This window comes from Pseudorasbora parva, chromosome 9, assembly GCF_024679245.1.
Source record: "Pseudorasbora parva isolate DD20220531a chromosome 9, ASM2467924v1, whole genome shotgun sequence".
NCBI lineage: Eukaryota > Metazoa > Chordata > Actinopteri > Cypriniformes > Gobionidae > Pseudorasbora > Pseudorasbora parva.
In genome coordinates this window covers 27,669,871-27,688,644 of record NC_090180.1, presented here as the reverse complement: position 1 = coordinate 27,688,644, position 18,774 = coordinate 27,669,871, and the positions used below count along the sequence as shown (strand labels likewise).

The following is an 18,774-nucleotide window of genomic DNA, read 5'->3' as shown; positions in this document are numbered from 1 at the left end:
CCCATTTTTTCTCAATGGTTGTTCTCATTAAAATCTTAATGAGACTAGACAGCAATATAATTACCATTTTCAATAGTCAATCTGACTCCAGTGGTTCAACCTTAATGTTATGAACGAAGAGAATACTTTTTGTGCGCAAAGAACAAATAAAAATAATGACTTTATTCAACAATTTCTTTGTCTGTGCCAGTCTCCTACGCAGTTTACATTGTAAATACAATGCAGCACTTTCGAGTTCAAAGGCAGAACGGCAGCTCACCATTGGCGGGCTCCTGTGTCAGCATCACACACATGCGTCGTGGTGCTCACGTGAACAGCTTTGGCCAATGGTAAGCCGCTGTTCTGCTAAAGAACTCAGAAGCCTCGCACTGTATTTACAAGGTAAACAACGTAGACTGGCACTGACAAGAAGCTATTTTTTAATAAAGTTGTTATTTTTGTTTGTTTTTTTTGCGCAAAAAAATTACTCGTCGTTCATAACATTAAGGTTGAACCACTGGAGTCACACGGACTATTTTAACAATGTCTTTACTACCTTTCTGCGCCTTGAAAGTGTTAACTAAATAGCTGTATATGAAGGGGTCTCGGAGTTTCCCTTCAGAGAGCTTCCACCTCAGAGAGCTCTCGGAGTTCATCAAAAATATCTTAATTTCTGTGCCGAAGATGGACGAAGGTCTTACAGGTTTGGAATGACATGAGGGTGAGGAATTAATGACTGTATTTTCATTTTTTGGGTGAACTAACCCTTTAAAACATGATATGTGTACTTTGTCCAACACTGCATATCCCTATAAACAGCATCACAATGCAGGGCAGCCAAAGTAATATGCAAAATCCTACAGTGGCACATTTGATTTTAAAATAGCCTTAAAGGTCCCGTTTTTCATGTGTTGTTGAAGCTTTGATTGTGTTTACAGTGTGCAATATAACATGAGTTCATGTTTCGCGTGTAAAAAAACATTATTTTTCACACAATTGACACAACCGCTGTTTTCTCTGTCCTAAAAACGGCCTGATTATTTCCTTGTTCTATGAAGTCCCTCCTTCAGAAATATGTAACGAGTTCTGATTGGGCCAGCACTTCCCGTGTTGTGATTCGACAGCAGCTTAGCGCATGATGCCCGGAAAGGTCACGCCTCTTACCATAACGGGGAGATGCATGCGCTCAATTTGCGCTCTTCTCCATGTGGGAGAGCAACAAGACCACGCCCCCTTTTTGTGTATTCTTGTGGGCGGAGGGTTAGTCAACTAACTGTTCTAGTGATGTCATTCCTGCAGGAAGTGCAGAGGTGTAGTCCAAACCGGCCGTTCGCTGTAGGCTTTGAAAGGGAACTTCTGTTAAATAAAATATCTCGCTTGGCATTGAACTTTGAGCTTTATAATTTTACAGGTAATATTTATGCTCAAACAGCAACATTACACACGAACTAAGGTTTGAAAGATGGGATTGCGAAGAACAGGACCTTTAAGTCTTATTCAGGCTGAAGTGACGTCTCAGAGCAAACACAGCTGTGAGTGACAGATGGCACTTGAAGGTAATGGGCTTGAAAGTCCTAACGGCTTCTCTTCAGTGTCAAAATCAGAGCCAAGACGTTTATAATACATGTACAGTGAATTCAATCGAGTTCTTACACTAACTCATTCACCTTTTTGTGTCTCTCTAAAAAAAGATGCAAGCCTTCAGATTTCCTAAAAAGTGTGCAATCAGTACAAAAATGTCTCTCTTGCACTACTGGAATAAAATCTCCTATAATAAAACAAAATATCACATTTTCACAAGTAATTAATTAAATAGGAACCAATAAATCCGTGAACAATGAATGTGCAACTACCAACATCGCTGCATAATTGACTACAACCTTAGACTAGATTAAGCTGCAAAACCACTGTAATCACTAAAAACACTTGACAATCATAAAACAGGACACATCTACTGACAAACTGGGGGAAAAAACTCTTTGCTCCAGCATATGTGCAACTGTCCCCTTAAATTCAGTGTCTTGCACACCATTGGTTTTAACCTCTCCATTATAAACTGATGTCTAATTGAACACAGACAGACTTCAAATAAATGAGCTCCACGTGTGACATCCACATTCTAAATGAAAGTCATAAGGTGCAACCCCTTGCCATGAGACTAGTTTTGGGTGGTGCTTAAGAAACAGTTAATCATTTAAGTCATTTACTCTCCCTAAACTTGTTCAAATTCAAAACATGTATGAGTTTCTTTCTTCTGCCGAACACAAAAGAAGATAATTTAAAGAATGTCGGAAACCAAACAGTTGATGGTCCCCATTGACTATTTTTTAAAAGGGATACTCCACCGTTTATAGAAATAGAGCTTATTCCACATTTTTCCTACATTTAGATATGTGGAAAAATGCAATTTTGTCTCAGTGCATGCATTGAAATCCCACAACGTCTTTCAACATACCAGTGTGAATAGTAGCTGGCTATTTTTTCACAGTACATGAATGGCGAAGAACATGGATTATTTTGTGAGAGACAAAGAGGGTTACTTCTTAGACAATCACGATCCAGAACCATACCTCTATGAGTTTTCAGAAGAGGAGCGATGCCTGTGTTCTTTGGAAATAGAACGACAGGAGGAGGAGGTTGTGATCGCTCAACAGCTGCTTTCATAGATAACAATAACATCGTTATTTATTTTAGTTTCGGGTGTTCACACTAAACGGGTTGAATTCAACATGTGGTTAAACTAGAGGAGGCAAGCCGGTATGTTGACGGACGTTGTGGGATTTCATGTGTTACGTGATATCTCTGCGCATAAGTAGCAGTGCTTCACATGTGCTTTCCCATAATATAGTACCAAGGTAATATATGCCTAGGAAATCGCCCAGTCTTAATGTGCATCGATATTATAATTTCTTTTTTTTTTTGGATCACTTTTACTCAGGACATGCTAGCTGGCAACATAGGATTCCATTCATTATGCTAAGCTAAACTAGCAGCGACCCTGCCAAACTAAAACTATGCATGCACTGAGACAAACATGTATTTGCCCACATATCTAAATGTAGGTAAGATGTTGAATAAGCACTATTTATAAAAACAGTGGTGTATACCTTTAAATCTTCTTTTGTGTTCAGCAAAAGAAAGAAACACATACAGTTTTAAATTATGTAAATGATGACAGTTTTAATTTAAGGATGAACTATTCCTTTAAAGACAGTGTGTTTTCTTATGACCTTTTATAGTACTTTAAAAATTATGCTGTATCATCTTTACTAGTCAGTCAGAGATAAGAGATTCTCTCCTCTTGTCTAAGTATTCAAGGTCACAAGACGACCGGGTTCTTCTCAGTCAATACTCAAATTGATGCTTCCTTGTTTTCTTGCTTCTCCATCCAGTGACCCAGAAATCAATGATGGAAACAGCCACTTTAAACGATTCTCTAACTGCACTGACAAAAACGAGGGGTGAGGATTATTCAAGACACACAAAGATCGCTTGTCGCTTGATGTCGAAAAACCTGATGCACGTATACATTTTCTTCCCTCTTCGGTTCACAATAATTTTAAATTATGTTTTTACCCATGTCGTTTAAATATTTCAACAGTGCAATTCACATATTTCTTGCTTTACTAATATTCAGTATGAATTTCTTAAATCACCAAACAGATCCTTTGGGTGTAGCTGATGACATTTTGAAGTGATCAAGAATACTTCATGGCTGTAACCACCATAGGTATTGAGGGGGACAAGTCCCCCCAACAATTGGAAATGACCATATTGCACCGTTCTGTTTATTGTTAGGATGGCAGAACAGTTTAAAAGCATAGATTTTTAGGCTAATCTGCCTCAGCGGTCTAACAGTGCTACTGTTAAAAGAATGACCAATCAGATCAAAGGGGGCAAGGCTTAATGTTCACTGAAGATGAGTGTAAATTCAAACACAATGCTTTTAGTTTTTTTTAGTTTTTTTACATTGAAAGATTGCATTCATGGTAAGATATAAGTAGCTAAACATTTAATATTTGACAACTGTTTTATGATGGATATGTTTAAAGGGGTACTTCAGCGCTGGGAAGATGAATTTGTTTTTAAACTGGGTCATTTATGTAGTAAAAATGTGAAATTATTTTTGAATTTGGTGCCTTCAAGCCTGAGAAAAGTCAGAAAATGTATTTTTGGGGGGGAGGTTGGGATACACTCCCGGGTTTCTACTGATACAAAGCCATTTCTCTGAAGTAACCTTTAATGACCCACACATAGTGATGCAAACTACTTAACTTTTTAAATGTAATTTCACCATTTTGAATTGAAAATATGCAGACATTTAAATTGTCATTCATAATCAAATGTGACGAGACAAGAAACGTTTTTACACTTTTGACATATTCGACATACTAACAAGAGGGAATGTGCAAACTAGTAAATTAAATATTTGCAAAGAGCTAGATTACTTCACAACTATACAGGCTATAATTAGACCTATCATTTTCTTACAGTTCTTATTTCTTCATTATTCCATTATATCCCTTTTAATCCTTTAGGTATTTAATTTCTTTAAATAGAAAAACTACCCCCCGTCGTTTCCTAACATTGAGAGGATCCAGGAAGCGAGGAAAGTAAACAAGGATGCATAATTTAAGAAATGAGAAGCAATGAGTTTAGTCTTTTTTCATTGCCTTTGTTTGTTGACAATTGCGGAATGATTTCAGACTGAGCACTAAAAAGATCAAGATTCCTCAAACACTTCTGTCTTCTTCCTCCTTTTTTCCTGCTTTTTCCTCTTGGCTGTTAGAAATGCTGACTGAAAAATCAGATACTTCCTTAATAGAGATCAAACTCTTGCCTCAATTGAAGGAAACAAGATTTCATTCTCTAATTAACATTAATTAACATCTAATTCGAGTTTTTCAATGTAGCTTTTCCTCAAAGGCTGATAATATGGCTTTATTAGTCTTTTTTAAATTACGTTCCAAAAATGGTATTTGTACCACACTATAGCTTCCACATCTTCACAGAGATACAATACATATTTGACTATAAATAAATCTATCCAGGCATATGCACAACACTGTATTATTATTTGCATGCTTGCATAATGCATTACACATGTATTACATACATATGACTAAAGCATAAAGCAGCAGGTTCACTTTAAAACATTCCGAACGTGATAACTAGCGTTAGAAAGCATACAATAAAATTAAGCCTTATGAAAAGTAAACAGCATAATGGCACTTCACAACTAAACTAGTGCAACACTTAAGAGAAGAAGGATGATGGAATTGGCAACCATCATATGTGATTTAAAGCTGTAGCTCGTTTCAACTCACCTGAAAAAAGTCTGGAGATAAACCTCACATACATTGGGAAACAAGTGATCAAAAATAGGGAGAATGTCTGTCTCCCTCCGCTTAATCTCTCCCTTTCTCGCTCAAGTGACTGGTTTTCGCATGAGAGCCATTACTGAGACCTGATGACGTCAGAGTTCTCGCAGATCTTTAGAACATGCGCGTTCCCGTGAACCGCGCCAAACTGCAGATGATGTTGACATCACATAATCTTACACAGCAACACCGAAAGCGCTTTTTCTGTAAGGAATCGTTTTTCTCGAGTCGTTTCGAATAGGACTTGGTCGACAAGATAATGATTGCGGTTGTTAAAAGAGCTCTTCGTGCTGAACTTGTTACTGTGTAAAGACAAGCGGTTTCCCGGATGTTGAGGAAACCCAAGGCCTGATTCTTCTACTACACATGTGTAAAGCATCTCAGTCCCTTTAGGAGACTGAAAGTGTGCCTGGATGAGCAGAAGTCATGTTTGGCTCATCGAGATCTGGAGGGGTGAGAGGGGGTCAGGATCAGTTCAACTGGGATGAAGTGAAAGTGGATAAACACAGAGAGAACTATCTGGGTGAGTGTCGAGCTAGCAGCTCTAGCCGTGGCTAACTCAGTCAGCACTATTATTGAGTGCTCTATATGTGAATTTCCCGTAATATAGCATTATATTCAGAGAAGCATTATTTATTTTGTACAATACACGCTTGAATTAACTAATACGGTAATGTGTTAATTACCAGAGCTGGGTTGTGAGGACATTTTGTAGTTTACAGGCATGCTATCCTGTTCAGATAGCTAAAAACTTGCGAGGACATTTAAGCAAACTTGTTATGAGTAACAGTTAAATTATTTGGGTAGCTTTTCTGTAAATATATTGCTCATCCACAATGTCAGCTTGGTTTGCCCATGACAGATTGCCCTCTGGGTACACGTTGCAATATGTTTTCTTCTTTTTTTGATTAAAGTCCTTAGTATTTGTAATGTAAATAGATTCCTACCTTTTTCCTTGGTATGATCTCTCATTACACCGCCTGTTAATTAATTTTTTATGTATCGGGCACAGTTGTGGCTTTTGTTGGTGTAGTAGTAGACGTGTTAAACTTTCTAGTTAAAGGACCCAGAGTCTCAAGAGTCACTATAACCGTGCACGCAGCGCGTCGGTTTATAAATCCTACTATGGCAAAGGCGTGGCTTCTTAATATTAATATGGTCATGCGGCCGTTGCTTGGAAACTTGCATCCGGCATCCTTCAGGAATCATACTAAAGCGCACGCGTAGACGTCAGTGAGGCCTACACAGACCTTTTAAAGAAAGCTATCTTCATCATAGTAGGATTCATAATTTGATGTATTATGTACGCATTTGACGTACCAAGCAGTTTTAGCAAAGGAACTTTAATTTAACGTATACAGTTGCTTGCTTATTTTTTCTCTATCAGTCAGAAGGGCAATATAATTTTGGCATAGATCCTGGAGTTCCATCATGTCATTTAAAGGAGCTATACCCTTTCACAAATGTAATAAGCACTTAAAGGGATAGTTCACCCAAATATCTAAATTACCCCATATTTACTTGCCCTCAAGCCATCCTATGTGTATATGACTTTCTTCTTTCTGATGAACACAATCTGAATTATATTTAAAATAGAAATGACCTGGCTAATCCAAGCTTGGGAGCCCAAAGCCCCAAAAAGTATAGCCATCCATAATAAACGTACTCAACACAGCTCAAAAGTTGATAAAAGAAGTTAACCCCACGCAGTAAGTTAATAAAGGCCTTCTGAAGCAAATCGATGGGGTTTTGGAAGAAAAATATCCATATGTAAAACTTTATAAAGCAAAATAGCTTCAGGCAGAACGCCTTCTGTATTCAACTCATTAAATTAAATACTGTCAATAACTGATAAGAACATTGGTGTATTATCTGGAAGCTCCACACCAAACAAAATAGTTTATGTAGCCTATATTGCATAAAGAAAATTAAGCTATTTATAGGACCATACAGAATTTTAGTATTGTGCTATTATTTTCATGATAATTAGGCACATTTTCCAATAAATGCTTATTATAATATGTAAATAAATGTAATTCTCATTATTTTCTTTTATTACAATGGCCATAAGTTAAATGCGGTACAACCAATTGAATCAAGTGAAAGTACATTTAATATTTCTAACAATAATTTAACAATCTTTATTTATTTGATATAATATTCTCAAAATTACAGTGCTAAGAATGTTATTTTGTGCTTTATATGATAATGATAATTCTCAGGGGAAATATGCTAAATTGTCATGATAATCTTAATGATTAGATAATCACTTTCTTTAAGCTAAATATAATTTCTTGGGGGTTCTATTTCTTTTTCTCTTGTTTTGGGGGTTAAATATGACTTGCACATTTGCACATGTTGTGTGAGATTAAGGTCTTGGGTAACACTTTAGTTTGGGGACTAATTGTCACTGTTAACTAGTTGCTTATTAGCTTGAATATTACTTGGATTTTGATTGTTCATTAGTACTTATCAAGCAGTAAATTCCAGTTCATTTGGGCAAAATTTGTAATTCATAATAAATATGTATTCTCCAAACAAAAGCATGATCAGGTCTTATGTTTTTTTTTTTCCTCTAGGGAATTCCCTCATGGCACCGGTTGGACGGTGGCAGAAAGGGAAGGATTTGACATGGTATGCCAAAGATAAGAAGGGTGGCACAGCTCTGTCTAAAGAGGAGGAGATGGCAGCTGTACGGGAGGCTGAGCACGAGGCCATGTTGGCAGCACTGTAAGTGTACTTGATTGATCAGTGGTGTGTAAAATAAAATGAGAATAAGTCTTAAGGTCTTTGTCTGTTTTAGGGGTCATAAAACAATCAAGAGACAACCAACTGGTCTTACCAAAGAGGTTTGCATTTGTAAACATCCAAACATGGAAATTTCAGTTAATTTGGAGCATTTCATGTTGCATTGTCTGATGCATATTTCTCCTGCTGTTATCGCTGGCAGGATCTTGCAGATGTGTGCAGGAGGGAAGGCGAAGGGGAAGAACGGGACGTGGACAGGGTCTCTGGGCTCGGAAGCTCCAGGTAAAACTAGTTCTGTATGTTTACAGGCTTTTGTGACAAGTTTGCTTGATCTAAACTTCTCTTTTCCTGTTAAAAATACATTCTAAGGACATTCTGTGTTCTAAGTAACTTATGCCACTATAGCAGCCATGGACCAGCCAAGAGAGCGGGCTGAGAGCTAGATATGTGTCCATACATAGTTCAGAGTCTTTGAGCAGATTTGCCTGTTAAGCTTGCTGTACTGACATAGTGTGTAGAGCTCCACCATCTGCCCAGTCGCTCCCTGTTTTCCCTATAAAACATCTGACATTGTTTAGAGGGCAAAATGGGAGCCTTGAGTGATGAAGATGTCTCCGAGGAAAGGTAATTCGCTTAATTTCTTTCCACCTGAGGCATCCATCCATAACCCTGCTCGCACAACCCCTCTACATTCGAATAACTCGAAGCCGATTGGACCTCAGTGTGCAGGTCTGGGAGAAAAGCAAGGATTTCCAGAGCTGCACATCTTTGACGCCGCAGATATGGTTAATCTAAATGATGTCCCGCACTCTTAACTAGCTTAAATTCAGTCTGGCTGTGGCTCAAGTCATAAGTTTCACCAGTGGTTTGCTGCATCAGGCAGGAAACAGATCTATTAGATTGTGGCAAGCAGTGTGGGGCTGAGAGCCGTGGGAACGCCACACCGGTCTCAAGAAGGGGTTGAACAAACAATGCTCTGCCATGATGCTTTAAGCTTGATGTCGACTAATCGCTGGTCAGGGAGCAACAGGCTAAGTCCATTTTTACTCTCCGTTTCCAAACAGATAAATGACAGACAAATAAATGCTTACTCTGAGAGGACTTTGATTATACCATCTGGATGCTCAATATTGATCGGGTGAATTCATGTTTTAAACAGCTTATTGTAAATGTAAGTTAATCGGCATTATAAACTAATGCATACTGCATTGTAATGCACACACAGACAGAAGCTTGCATTTCAAGCGTGCAGATTGTGCGTGCACATAATCATTCAAAGTAATAAAATAACACATAGTTGTTATAAATGTGAGCAAAACTCACTGAGCAACACTGATGCATCTAATTCTCAATAGCTCCTAAAATGTTTTATCATTGAGTCTGCACCGTTCTGCTCTGAAGATCTTTCCTGCAACACTAAAGATTCTCTCAACAGGTGCAGAGGAAGCTGCTATGGCAAGATGGACATGTATATGAATTTCTTTGTATTTTTCTTGAATTTAAATTCTACTTCTACTTTAATTCAAATTTGAAGTGTAATTCTATATACTGTTTTTGATGTCAGTTTTTGACTTGAGCCCCTGTCCGTTTGAAAGTAAAAAAGTGCCCTTTTCGATCACACCTCAGTGCCCCCGCGAACACGATTTCAACCGAGGGGGCCTCCCCCTTCCCGGAACGCGAACGGCACTGCCCTTGCTCCCGTGAACGTTTGTGCACGTTACTGTTTTGTTTAAATTTATGCAGCAGCCATCCATGAGGGGCTGATGCTTTACTTTCGTTTGTTGTTTATTTTGTCAAGAAAAGTTACGTTTAAAATTTTGAACATGTAGACATATCCTTTTCTACTGATTCCACGTGTTATATTAGAATCATGGATGAGCAATGAGTCCTCACTTTCTGCAGAATAAACCACTGAGTGGGCTTCTGCTTCTGCAAAGACATTGTAGACAGCAGGAAAGGTGAGGGGAACGCCCTCACGCTCCTCTACTAGCCCCGTCTGAGATTCTCACGATTGTAGCCTGTGCACTGCCTCAGCAAACACAGAGCTGGATCTGTGGGGCTCAACAAACAACTTGTGACCATCACCAGGAGTTAAGATATGGAGGAACGGAGGGACAGCACTTGAATTGTCTGCTCACCATTATTCTGCTTGTCTTCTGTCTTTTCTTCACACAAGGCTATCTTGCATAGCACTCAAACAAGTGGCTTCCTGAAGACAAAGAAGCTGATGATGTGTTCTCAGACGCCCTTCTTAAACTCTGGGCCGAACCGTGTGATGTCATCGCACTGCGTCAGCCATTGTATGGTGTGTTTGTATAAGTACCTTAGACACTGGGTTTCATGAAAGCGTATTCCTATAACATCATCAGCTGACGCAGCATCTCATTCCCTCGAAAGGGAATTGCCATGAAACAAAAGAAGTATGGAACACTTCTTAGCATCCGTTTTCTGCTCTGTTGAGAATGTCTTTGTGTGGTCACAATGGGTTAACTAAACTTCAGACCCATGGTTTTGGAACCTGCATACCTCGAGTAAGCAAGGTTTGCATTAATGAACTGAGAGTGCAGGGTATATGTGATTGGAAGCTTACCTTTCTTTCTTGAACACTCCCCTGGATAGAAATGCATACGTTTTTGAAGTGTGTATTGAAATGTTAGACAAAACACAACTTTTCTGTTTCAGTCTATGAAACCGCTGTAATCTAAAAAAAAAACCTAGCTCTATTTTCATATAATTTTTTTCATAAATAGAGTATAAAAGATACTGAAATGCTGCTGTTATTCATCATCAGGGCTGGGCCAAGAGGAATGTTGCTTTCCAAGCAAGAAAAAGAAGCTGTAAAAATGGGTTTGCCGGTTTTCACGGTATGTAGACATAGTTCATTCCTTTTAATGCCAATTTTGATTTTAAGAATGTGCATGGCTTAAAGTAGTGCTGTCTCTAATGATTATTTTAGTAATCAGTCGTTTGATTATTTTGATAAATCGATTAAATCAGATTTTTTTGTGGTTCTAAAAATGGTCCTAAGTTAACAATAGCCTTGAAAATAACTTAAAATATATTTACTGTATAATAACAATAAGGCAATAATAATTGATTCAATTAAAGTAAACAAATGCACCACTTCCAGTATTCTGTCTGTTCTTGACACTGGTAAATTGGAATCAATCAAGGATTTTTAGAATTAAGCGCTCAATAATTGAGGAATCGGGACAGCCCTACTCTCTCTCAATAATCATATTACAAACACTGTAATCATTACTGATCTTGAATATTTTTTTTTTTGCCAGCATCACAAAGCTGACAGACCACAAGAAACCGATAAGACGCCAGAGGAGGCCAACAGACATGACAAAGGAGATAAAAGGTATATATGATTTACATGGGGAAAAGTGTGATCCATTTTATGGTTTAAAGACTTAAAGGGGTCATGAATTGGATTTAAAAAAATTATATTGTTGTCTGAGGGGACACATATGACATTTGCGTGGTTTTTACATTCAAAAACATATCCATTTTCTACCCTAGTTTTGAGTCTAGCTCTTGGAACGGTCTTTTTTTTTATGGGTGTGCCGTGCCACATTGAAGACTTGGAAGTAAACGCCAACTGCTATGTTTGGATACCAGTTTTGCATATTATAATGAACTTCGACTCCCCAGTATACGTGGGAAATTGTTTTGAAAACTTCCAATGTGGAAAAATGGCAACCAGAATGATTCGCTCACAGGGCTCGCAAAATGTATTTTAAACAAACATGATGATTGATCTCTCATCCACCTGCATTAATTGGAATGTTATTTTTATTACTTGGCCCACCTGATCAGTGGATATAACCACAATCCGCATCTTAAACACACACACGGCCCAATTACAAAGGATACTCCAGCCAGCAACAGCATGGTAAGCTTAGTTAGACACATACACACAATCAATAGATATCAAGCGATCTGTAACAATGCAATACTATCACATATCAGTTTTTCCCTCTACAATGTATTCACAGCACCGCTGCAAAATCTTCACATGATCATTAATAGCAAGACATTCACTTGCATACTGTAAATGCACAGCAGCCAATGTCATCTTGAAATTATTTTCTAAAAGACTTGACTAAGTTAAGTGCATGAAATCCTCCCTTAGCTATTCAGGACATGTAGGCTATAAGGTTAGGCTATGTTTTAGGCGATTACAAGCCTGAAGACAAGTCTGCAGCCCATAAGTTCTGAACAATACTGCTACATTAGCCCCGTTTACATGCACACTTTTTATGTATTTACGATCAAAATCATTCCAATTGAGAGATTTGGTGGACAGTTTACATGATACGTTATTTAACATCCGATCGCATGTGTTGACTTTCAATCGGAATCATTTTGTGACGTGCGCACAGTTTGTCTGCCGCATCAGATTCGTAATGTTGCCAGTTATAGTAATTGCAACATTCGTGGATCAATAGGCTAGTTCTGTGTTTGTAATTTTTTTTATTTGTTTATAATTTTTGATGTTATTGTTATTAATCCGATAAGAACATTTTATTGATATATTCAAGACGATAGATCATGTATTTCCTGCAGCTGAGACATTTCAGACACGATGTTTGCCATGATGGGTTTGAATTGCTTCAAATATGATTGGAATCTCTTCGTTTTGCCAAGTCTCTTGTGTTTCGTGTTTGTGTGGTATAAAATCTAGAATACATTTAACATATTTTATGGCCAAAAATTACGTTTGAATGAATTTTAAAAATGAGTCGAAAAAACATGAGAAATTATGAGTGCAAAAACAGATACTACTGACAAAGGTTACAATGTCTACGTTGACAATATTATTAATTACAGATCTGACAGCAAAAAGAAGAGTAAAAAGGAAAAGAAGAGTAAGAAGGAGAAAAAGAAGAAAAAAGAAAAGATGAAACACAAAAGCAGAAGGGATTCTTCCGATTCTGACTCTGAAATATACAGTAAAAGGTAAATTGTCTATAGTTTTTCCATTGTGTCAATGAACAATAAATACCATTACTGCTTTTTGTTATATATGATTTTATCGTTTGTGAACCTAGATAATGTTTATTTGTGAGATATAGCGGAGTTTGTTCACAAGAGGGCGTTGTAACACAATTTAATTGGTTTAGTTCATCACATATTTTAACTAGTGTCCTCTTATTCTTGTAAAATTATAGTCTTTTTGAAGACAGTGGTACATATTTGTTTGGGTTGAAGAAAATTATCAAACATGGCTCTAATCAAAAACCTTTTGATTAGATTACTTTTGACCTAACAGGTTGATCACAAATTTGAATGGGATTATTGTGTACCATATTGATATTAAAGAGAGAGAGAGAGAATATATTCCATTCTTTGTTGGCAAAGAATTATTTATCAAATATAGAATATTTGATTTATTTACCTGCATGGCAATGTGTCCAAGAATAAGATTAATCAGAGAACCGTGAACACGCACATTTTATTTAATTATTTAAATATTAACTTAAAATTCAAAAGTTCAATCAGTTTGGGAATCCCTCATTACATGAAGAAACATTAATAAACATGAAATTGGCAATGACATTACAAAGTCTCCCAGGTTCGAAATATGTTGCCCAGACTTCCAGAATCGATCACTGGATATGATGAAGACAACTATAAGCAGTGTTTAGTAACATGCATAATTGTTCAGCTCATACATTAGAGGCCAAAAGTGATGTCTGGAAGGGATATTTGTTTTTAATGACCCAACAAGTTTGATAAACCCTCAAAGTATGAGGAATGTATTTTTTAGTATTTTGAAAATTGGACAAAATGCTAAACTTTAAGGAATTTATCTTATAAAATTATTCGCCAAAAAAGACAAACAGCTACAGGATTTCTTTTATAGAGGCTACAGGTATTTTCTACTTATAGCAAGTCTCAACTGCTTGATTGTTAGTGTTAAAATTTAAACTATAACATCCCCCAGCAAAAGTTGTGTATATATATAACATCCTACTTTACATTCATGCATGAATACACTATAGTCATGTAAAGCGATTTATACCATGATCTGTCTAAATACTCTATTCTGACTGGCTGGAAGGTGTGTATTAAAATAGTTTAATGCACAGGTAGTTCCAAGTCAGTCAGTTTTTATTGAAGCTCGCACACACACATAGGCCTACATCACTCGCACACAAAAAAAATGTGAAAAAATTGCACAAATTGCAGAAACATTCACGAGCACAGAAACTTATCAATGTTGACCCATGGATTTTATTGATAAAATATCTTTGCTACTGAATCGCTACAGGATATTTCTCAGCAATGAGAGGATAACATCACTGGTTTTGAATTAATTAAACTCACAGCTTCAATGTTAGTAGAGAGAGATGCTACACAGACACACGCATCTCTCTCTTTCGTTTTCTCTATCTCTCACTTGATAATAATTAAAATAAATGCTGCAATTAATTATTCAAATAAAGGTAATCTTACTAGTATATCTCTGTGTCTGATTTAAAGCGGGCAGAATGCTACATCTAGTGAGTCAAAACTGATGAAAATAACTGCCATTTTTACCCTTCCAGTCCAATATTGCACTACAAACATCAAAAACAGCTTTAAGTTGTCCAAGCTGGCAAATGACCATAAGCTGAGTAATCCACGGGTAGCTGTGCATTAAACACTTTGAATGCACTCCGCAGAGGCGTTCTTTGCCTCCATATCATGAATTAAAATATTTTAATCCAGTGGATTATCACTTATGTATGCCTAATATCATCACAAAATGTAAACTGTATTATCGCACAGCTCTATGGATACAGTGGATATAAAAAGTCTACAAACCCCTCTGTAAACAGCATTGACATAATCCCATCAGTACTTTTGCACTTTTAATGTAAACAATATAACCTATTGCAATGCCACTAAAAACCAAAATGATACATTTTAGATAAACCAAATAATATAAAAACTTGTAATAACTAACTGTGTTCACACCTCTGATTATTAATACCTAGTTGAAGCACCCTTTTATCACATCACCAAGTCTGTTTGATTAGGAGTCATCAGCTTGGCACATCTTTACTTGGGAATATTTTCCCACTCAAAAACATTCCAGATCGCATTAAATCATTCCAGACTGCAATAAATCAAGGCTGACACAACAGCCTCTTAAACGTCTACAAGCACTCACGTCTCAGATTTTTAGTTTAAGTGCTCAAAAAGGGCATAGTTTACCAATATCCTTTAAGTTATCTTCAATATAATGTTAAGTAAAATTAAATCATCAAAGATGGCTTGCACTGGATGTGCTGGTTTCAGCCTCATCACCGGCTGCAGTCATGTCCTCATCTTACCTATGATTCAGCAACTACCTGCTAATGAACTCGCATTTGTGTAAAGTAATCTGCTGCAAAAAGAGTTAGGTATAATTCAAAATGTAATACTCATTAGAAATCTATTGGAGTAAAGAATACATATACTGTCTCAAAAATGTAGTCCTGTAGAGAGTAAAAGTTGCTCATTTATTTGATACTAAGTCAAAATACAAAAGTACACTAAAGTAACTAATCAAATTTACTCAAATACTTTAAAAGCCCCAATATACTCAAGGCAAAGTTCTTTTTTGCTCTTCACAAAAACAGAAGTTTGAAATATGTGACCAGCAGAATATTGTTAGCGAACATCCTGACACCACCCATACTGCTGAGAGCGAAGTTTAGATGAATATGAAAATACACTATATTGCCAAAAGTTATGGGATGTCTGCCTTTACATGCACATGAACTTTAATGACAGTAGGGTATTTTTAATCTGTAGGGTATAGGACAGCCTGGGGAGCACTAGCCAGGCTCCCAGAAACAAGGGGTTATCCCCAAACTGTTCCCACAAAGTTGGGAACATGTAATTGTCCAAAATGTCTTATGCTGAAGCATTGTGTTCCTTTCACTGAAACTAAGTGGCCAAGCCCTACCCCTGAAAAACAAGCCCACACCATAATCCCTCCTCCACCAAACTTGACATTTGACACAATGCAGTCTGGCAGGTATTGTTCTCCTGGCAACCACCAAACCCAGACTTGTCCATCGGATTGCCAGACAGAGAAGCGTGATTCGTCACTGCAGAGAACACGTCTCCACTGCTCTAGAGTCAAGTGGCTTTCTTTACACCACTGAATCCGATGTTTTGCATTGCACGTGGTGATGTAAGGCTTGGATGCAGCTGTTCGGCCATGGAAACCCATTCCATGAAGCACTCTACGTTTTTGAGCTAACCTTAAGGCCACTTAAAGTTTAGAGGTCTATAGCTATTGACTCTGCAAAAAGTTGGCGACTTCTGCTCACTATGCGCCTCAGCATGCGCTGACAGTTGGCTCTGTGTTGGCACTCTGTGATTTTTATGTGGCCGACCAAGGCACCACATTTGAATTAACTGAGCCCCTGAGAGGGACCTGTTCTTTCACAAATGTTTGTAATGCAGTCTGCATGCCCATGTGCTTGATTTTATTCCCTTGTGGCCATGGAGGAAGTGATTGGGACACCTGAATACAGTAATTTGGAGGGGTGTCCCAATACTTTTGGCTGTATGTGCTGCATGCTTTCATTTCAAAAACAAAATAAACAGAACCAAAATGACAGTGATGAGAACTGTAGTTTAGAAAGCATCAGATCATAGCGATTTAGATATGTTTGCATGAGCTCTACAATATAGTACTCCAGTTAAAGCATTTATATAGCACTTTATTTAATAGATTGTTTAAAAGCAAGTAGCTTAACAGTATTAAACATCTGACCTCAAAGGACTAAGCAAAATTAATTAACAAGAGAAGATTTCTACATCAAAGAGGGCGGAGCCTCACCTATCTATTATGTATTTGCTATCGACCAATGTTAGTTTGAATGCGTTTACCTGCCAGAGTACATTTTTCCAGAAAGTTCACTATTGCAAGAGAAACGAGCACAAAACGAACTTCATTTGGGCCTGATTTAGTCACACCAGTTCATTCTTCAATTTCGCTTGAAGTATATCGGGGCCTTAAACCACTGCTTGAAGGCGTTCATGATTACCTAAAGCCCCAAATCCAGCTGAAGGAAAGCAGCCCCAAAGCATGATGCTGTCACTGTCATGCTTCTCCATGGGTATGCTGTTCTTTTCCTGATGTGCTGTATTGTTTTTACGCCAAACATACCCATTACAATTTTGGCCAAAGTCAAATCATGGTCTCATCAAACCATAGTACAATTTCCAAGTGGTTTTGACAGGTATATCTTATATGCCTAATATATTTTTTTCTTTTCTTTTTTTGTAGCCCTAATCAGAGCAAAACTTTTAAATATTGATGCTTCATAATGTCTTATAGCAGCATGCCATCAAGATGTCAGACAAATATTAAAACAGCTAAGATTTATTTGGAGAATTTATTTATTAATCAGAGCAATGTCAGGTGAAGACAGGCATGAACTATTTCACATGAACTTGATGATTAGTTAATTTTGAATACAGCCACATATCCAATTATAAAAGGGTGTGCACATATTTTTATTTTTATCTTTTTCCTGTGAAATGTCACTTTGGTAATAGCACTGCATAGGAGTGTAGACTGTATATCTACTGTTTATATACTGGCCAATTTATTAGACATGTATATAGTGCACTCATGTAAAGCAATTTTTGTATTGTAAAAAGTAACATTTTTTTTTTAAATAAATACATTTTAAGTGTAAATAAATAAATACATTTGACATATTAGTTTACATTTTGACAGTAGACAAGGAGAGTGTATTCCTCATTGTCCATGTCTGCTTTTTTTGTCATGCATAGTCCATGAATTCTGGTTCTCCCCTCAAACAGAACCAAACTTCCCATGCTCGCCAAGAATAAATGATTATCTAGGTGTGTTTTGTGTTCCCCAGGCCGAGAAAAGATTCCCGGGACCACCATGGTCCTAATCCATCAAGGAGCAGTCAGAGTGGAGCCGGAGCCCGTGACAGCCATTCAGGAGGGGGGGCAAAGGCCGAGCGCAGGACACTGACCCCCCCTCGTGAGCACCGCCGCCGGCGGCACGACACGGACTCGTCCTCTGATGGCCACCGTGCTGGTCGAGGGACCCAATCACAAAGCTACCGGCGGCGCCACGATAGCAGCTCAGACGACTGATGCCCCTGAGCCCCACTATTGCCCCTTTATCCACACCTCTTTACCCTGAAAATGGATCTGATTGGTCCCTTTGTCAAACTCTGGACAACTTAGGCCACAAGACATGGCAGCTCAGGGAGCGCAGATTTATATGCAGCACACTAATAAGGATTTCTGAAAATGAAGAAAATGAAGCTTGTCTATAAAAAAAACTAAATCCCCCCCAGCTGTATTTGAATTTGTACTAATTCTTATTTAAAAAAAATTTTTTGTCATTCTGATTGCTGCATTCTATTACATTTAGAATTTTGGAGTAAAATCAACTTATTTGTCATGAAAATAATATCACACAATGCAAAAATGGTTTAATTATCTTTATGCATAATATAATTTCTTTTTTTCCTTTGAATTTTGAACTGAAATGTTATCGGGACACGTTTTAGCCTTTGACGCGTAAAGAGAAAACTGTCACTTAATATGACATGATCGCCAGCGATTATAGCAGGCATGTAGATATTCTTGTACATGTCTGGTGAAATAAACTTTTTCCAACACA

At 37.5% G+C, this 18,774-nt stretch overlaps 2 protein-coding genes across 3 annotated transcripts in view; one reads left to right on the top strand and one right to left on the bottom strand.

Annotated features, from left to right (window-relative positions):
- The window catches only part of guk1a (guanylate kinase 1a), a 27,715-nt gene extending 21,239 nt beyond the window's left edge, over nt 1-6,476 (bottom strand). The window contains exon 1 of one of the 2 annotated variants that reach the window (XM_067452147.1): nt 6,308-6,476. In XM_067452147.1, the coding sequence (XP_067308248.1) occupies nt 6,308-6,332 (25 nt within the window). In that variant the 5' untranslated portion in view covers nt 6,333-6,476. Of the gene's footprint in view, nt 1-5,306; nt 5,473-6,307 lie in introns of those variants that run through there. The other variant, XM_067452146.1, reaches the window with a different exon arrangement.
- Nucleotides 5,511-18,774, top strand: c9h1orf35 (chromosome 9 C1orf35 homolog). Its single transcript, XM_067452145.1, has 8 exons — nt 5,511-5,883; nt 7,940-8,090; nt 8,164-8,209; nt 8,311-8,390; nt 10,900-10,972; nt 11,399-11,475; nt 12,948-13,076; nt 17,996-18,774. Exons 1-8 carry the CDS (start codon nt 5,787-5,789, stop codon nt 18,237-18,239), a joined length of 897 nt encoding a protein of 298 aa, XP_067308246.1. The 5' UTR covers nt 5,511-5,786; the 3' UTR covers nt 18,240-18,774.

Coding starts and splice junctions, on each gene's coding strand:
- c9h1orf35 (XM_067452145.1), top strand. CDS start 5,787: ATGTTTGGCTCATCGAGATCTGGAGGGGTGAGAGGGGGTCAGGATCAG. Junction 8,391..10,899: donor TCTGGGCTCGGAAGCTCCAG/GTAAAACTAGTT, acceptor ATTCATCATCAG/GGCTGGGCCAAGAGGAATGT. Junction 11,476..12,947: donor CATGACAAAGGAGATAAAAG/GTATATATGATT, acceptor TATTAATTACAG/ATCTGACAGCAAAAAGAAGA.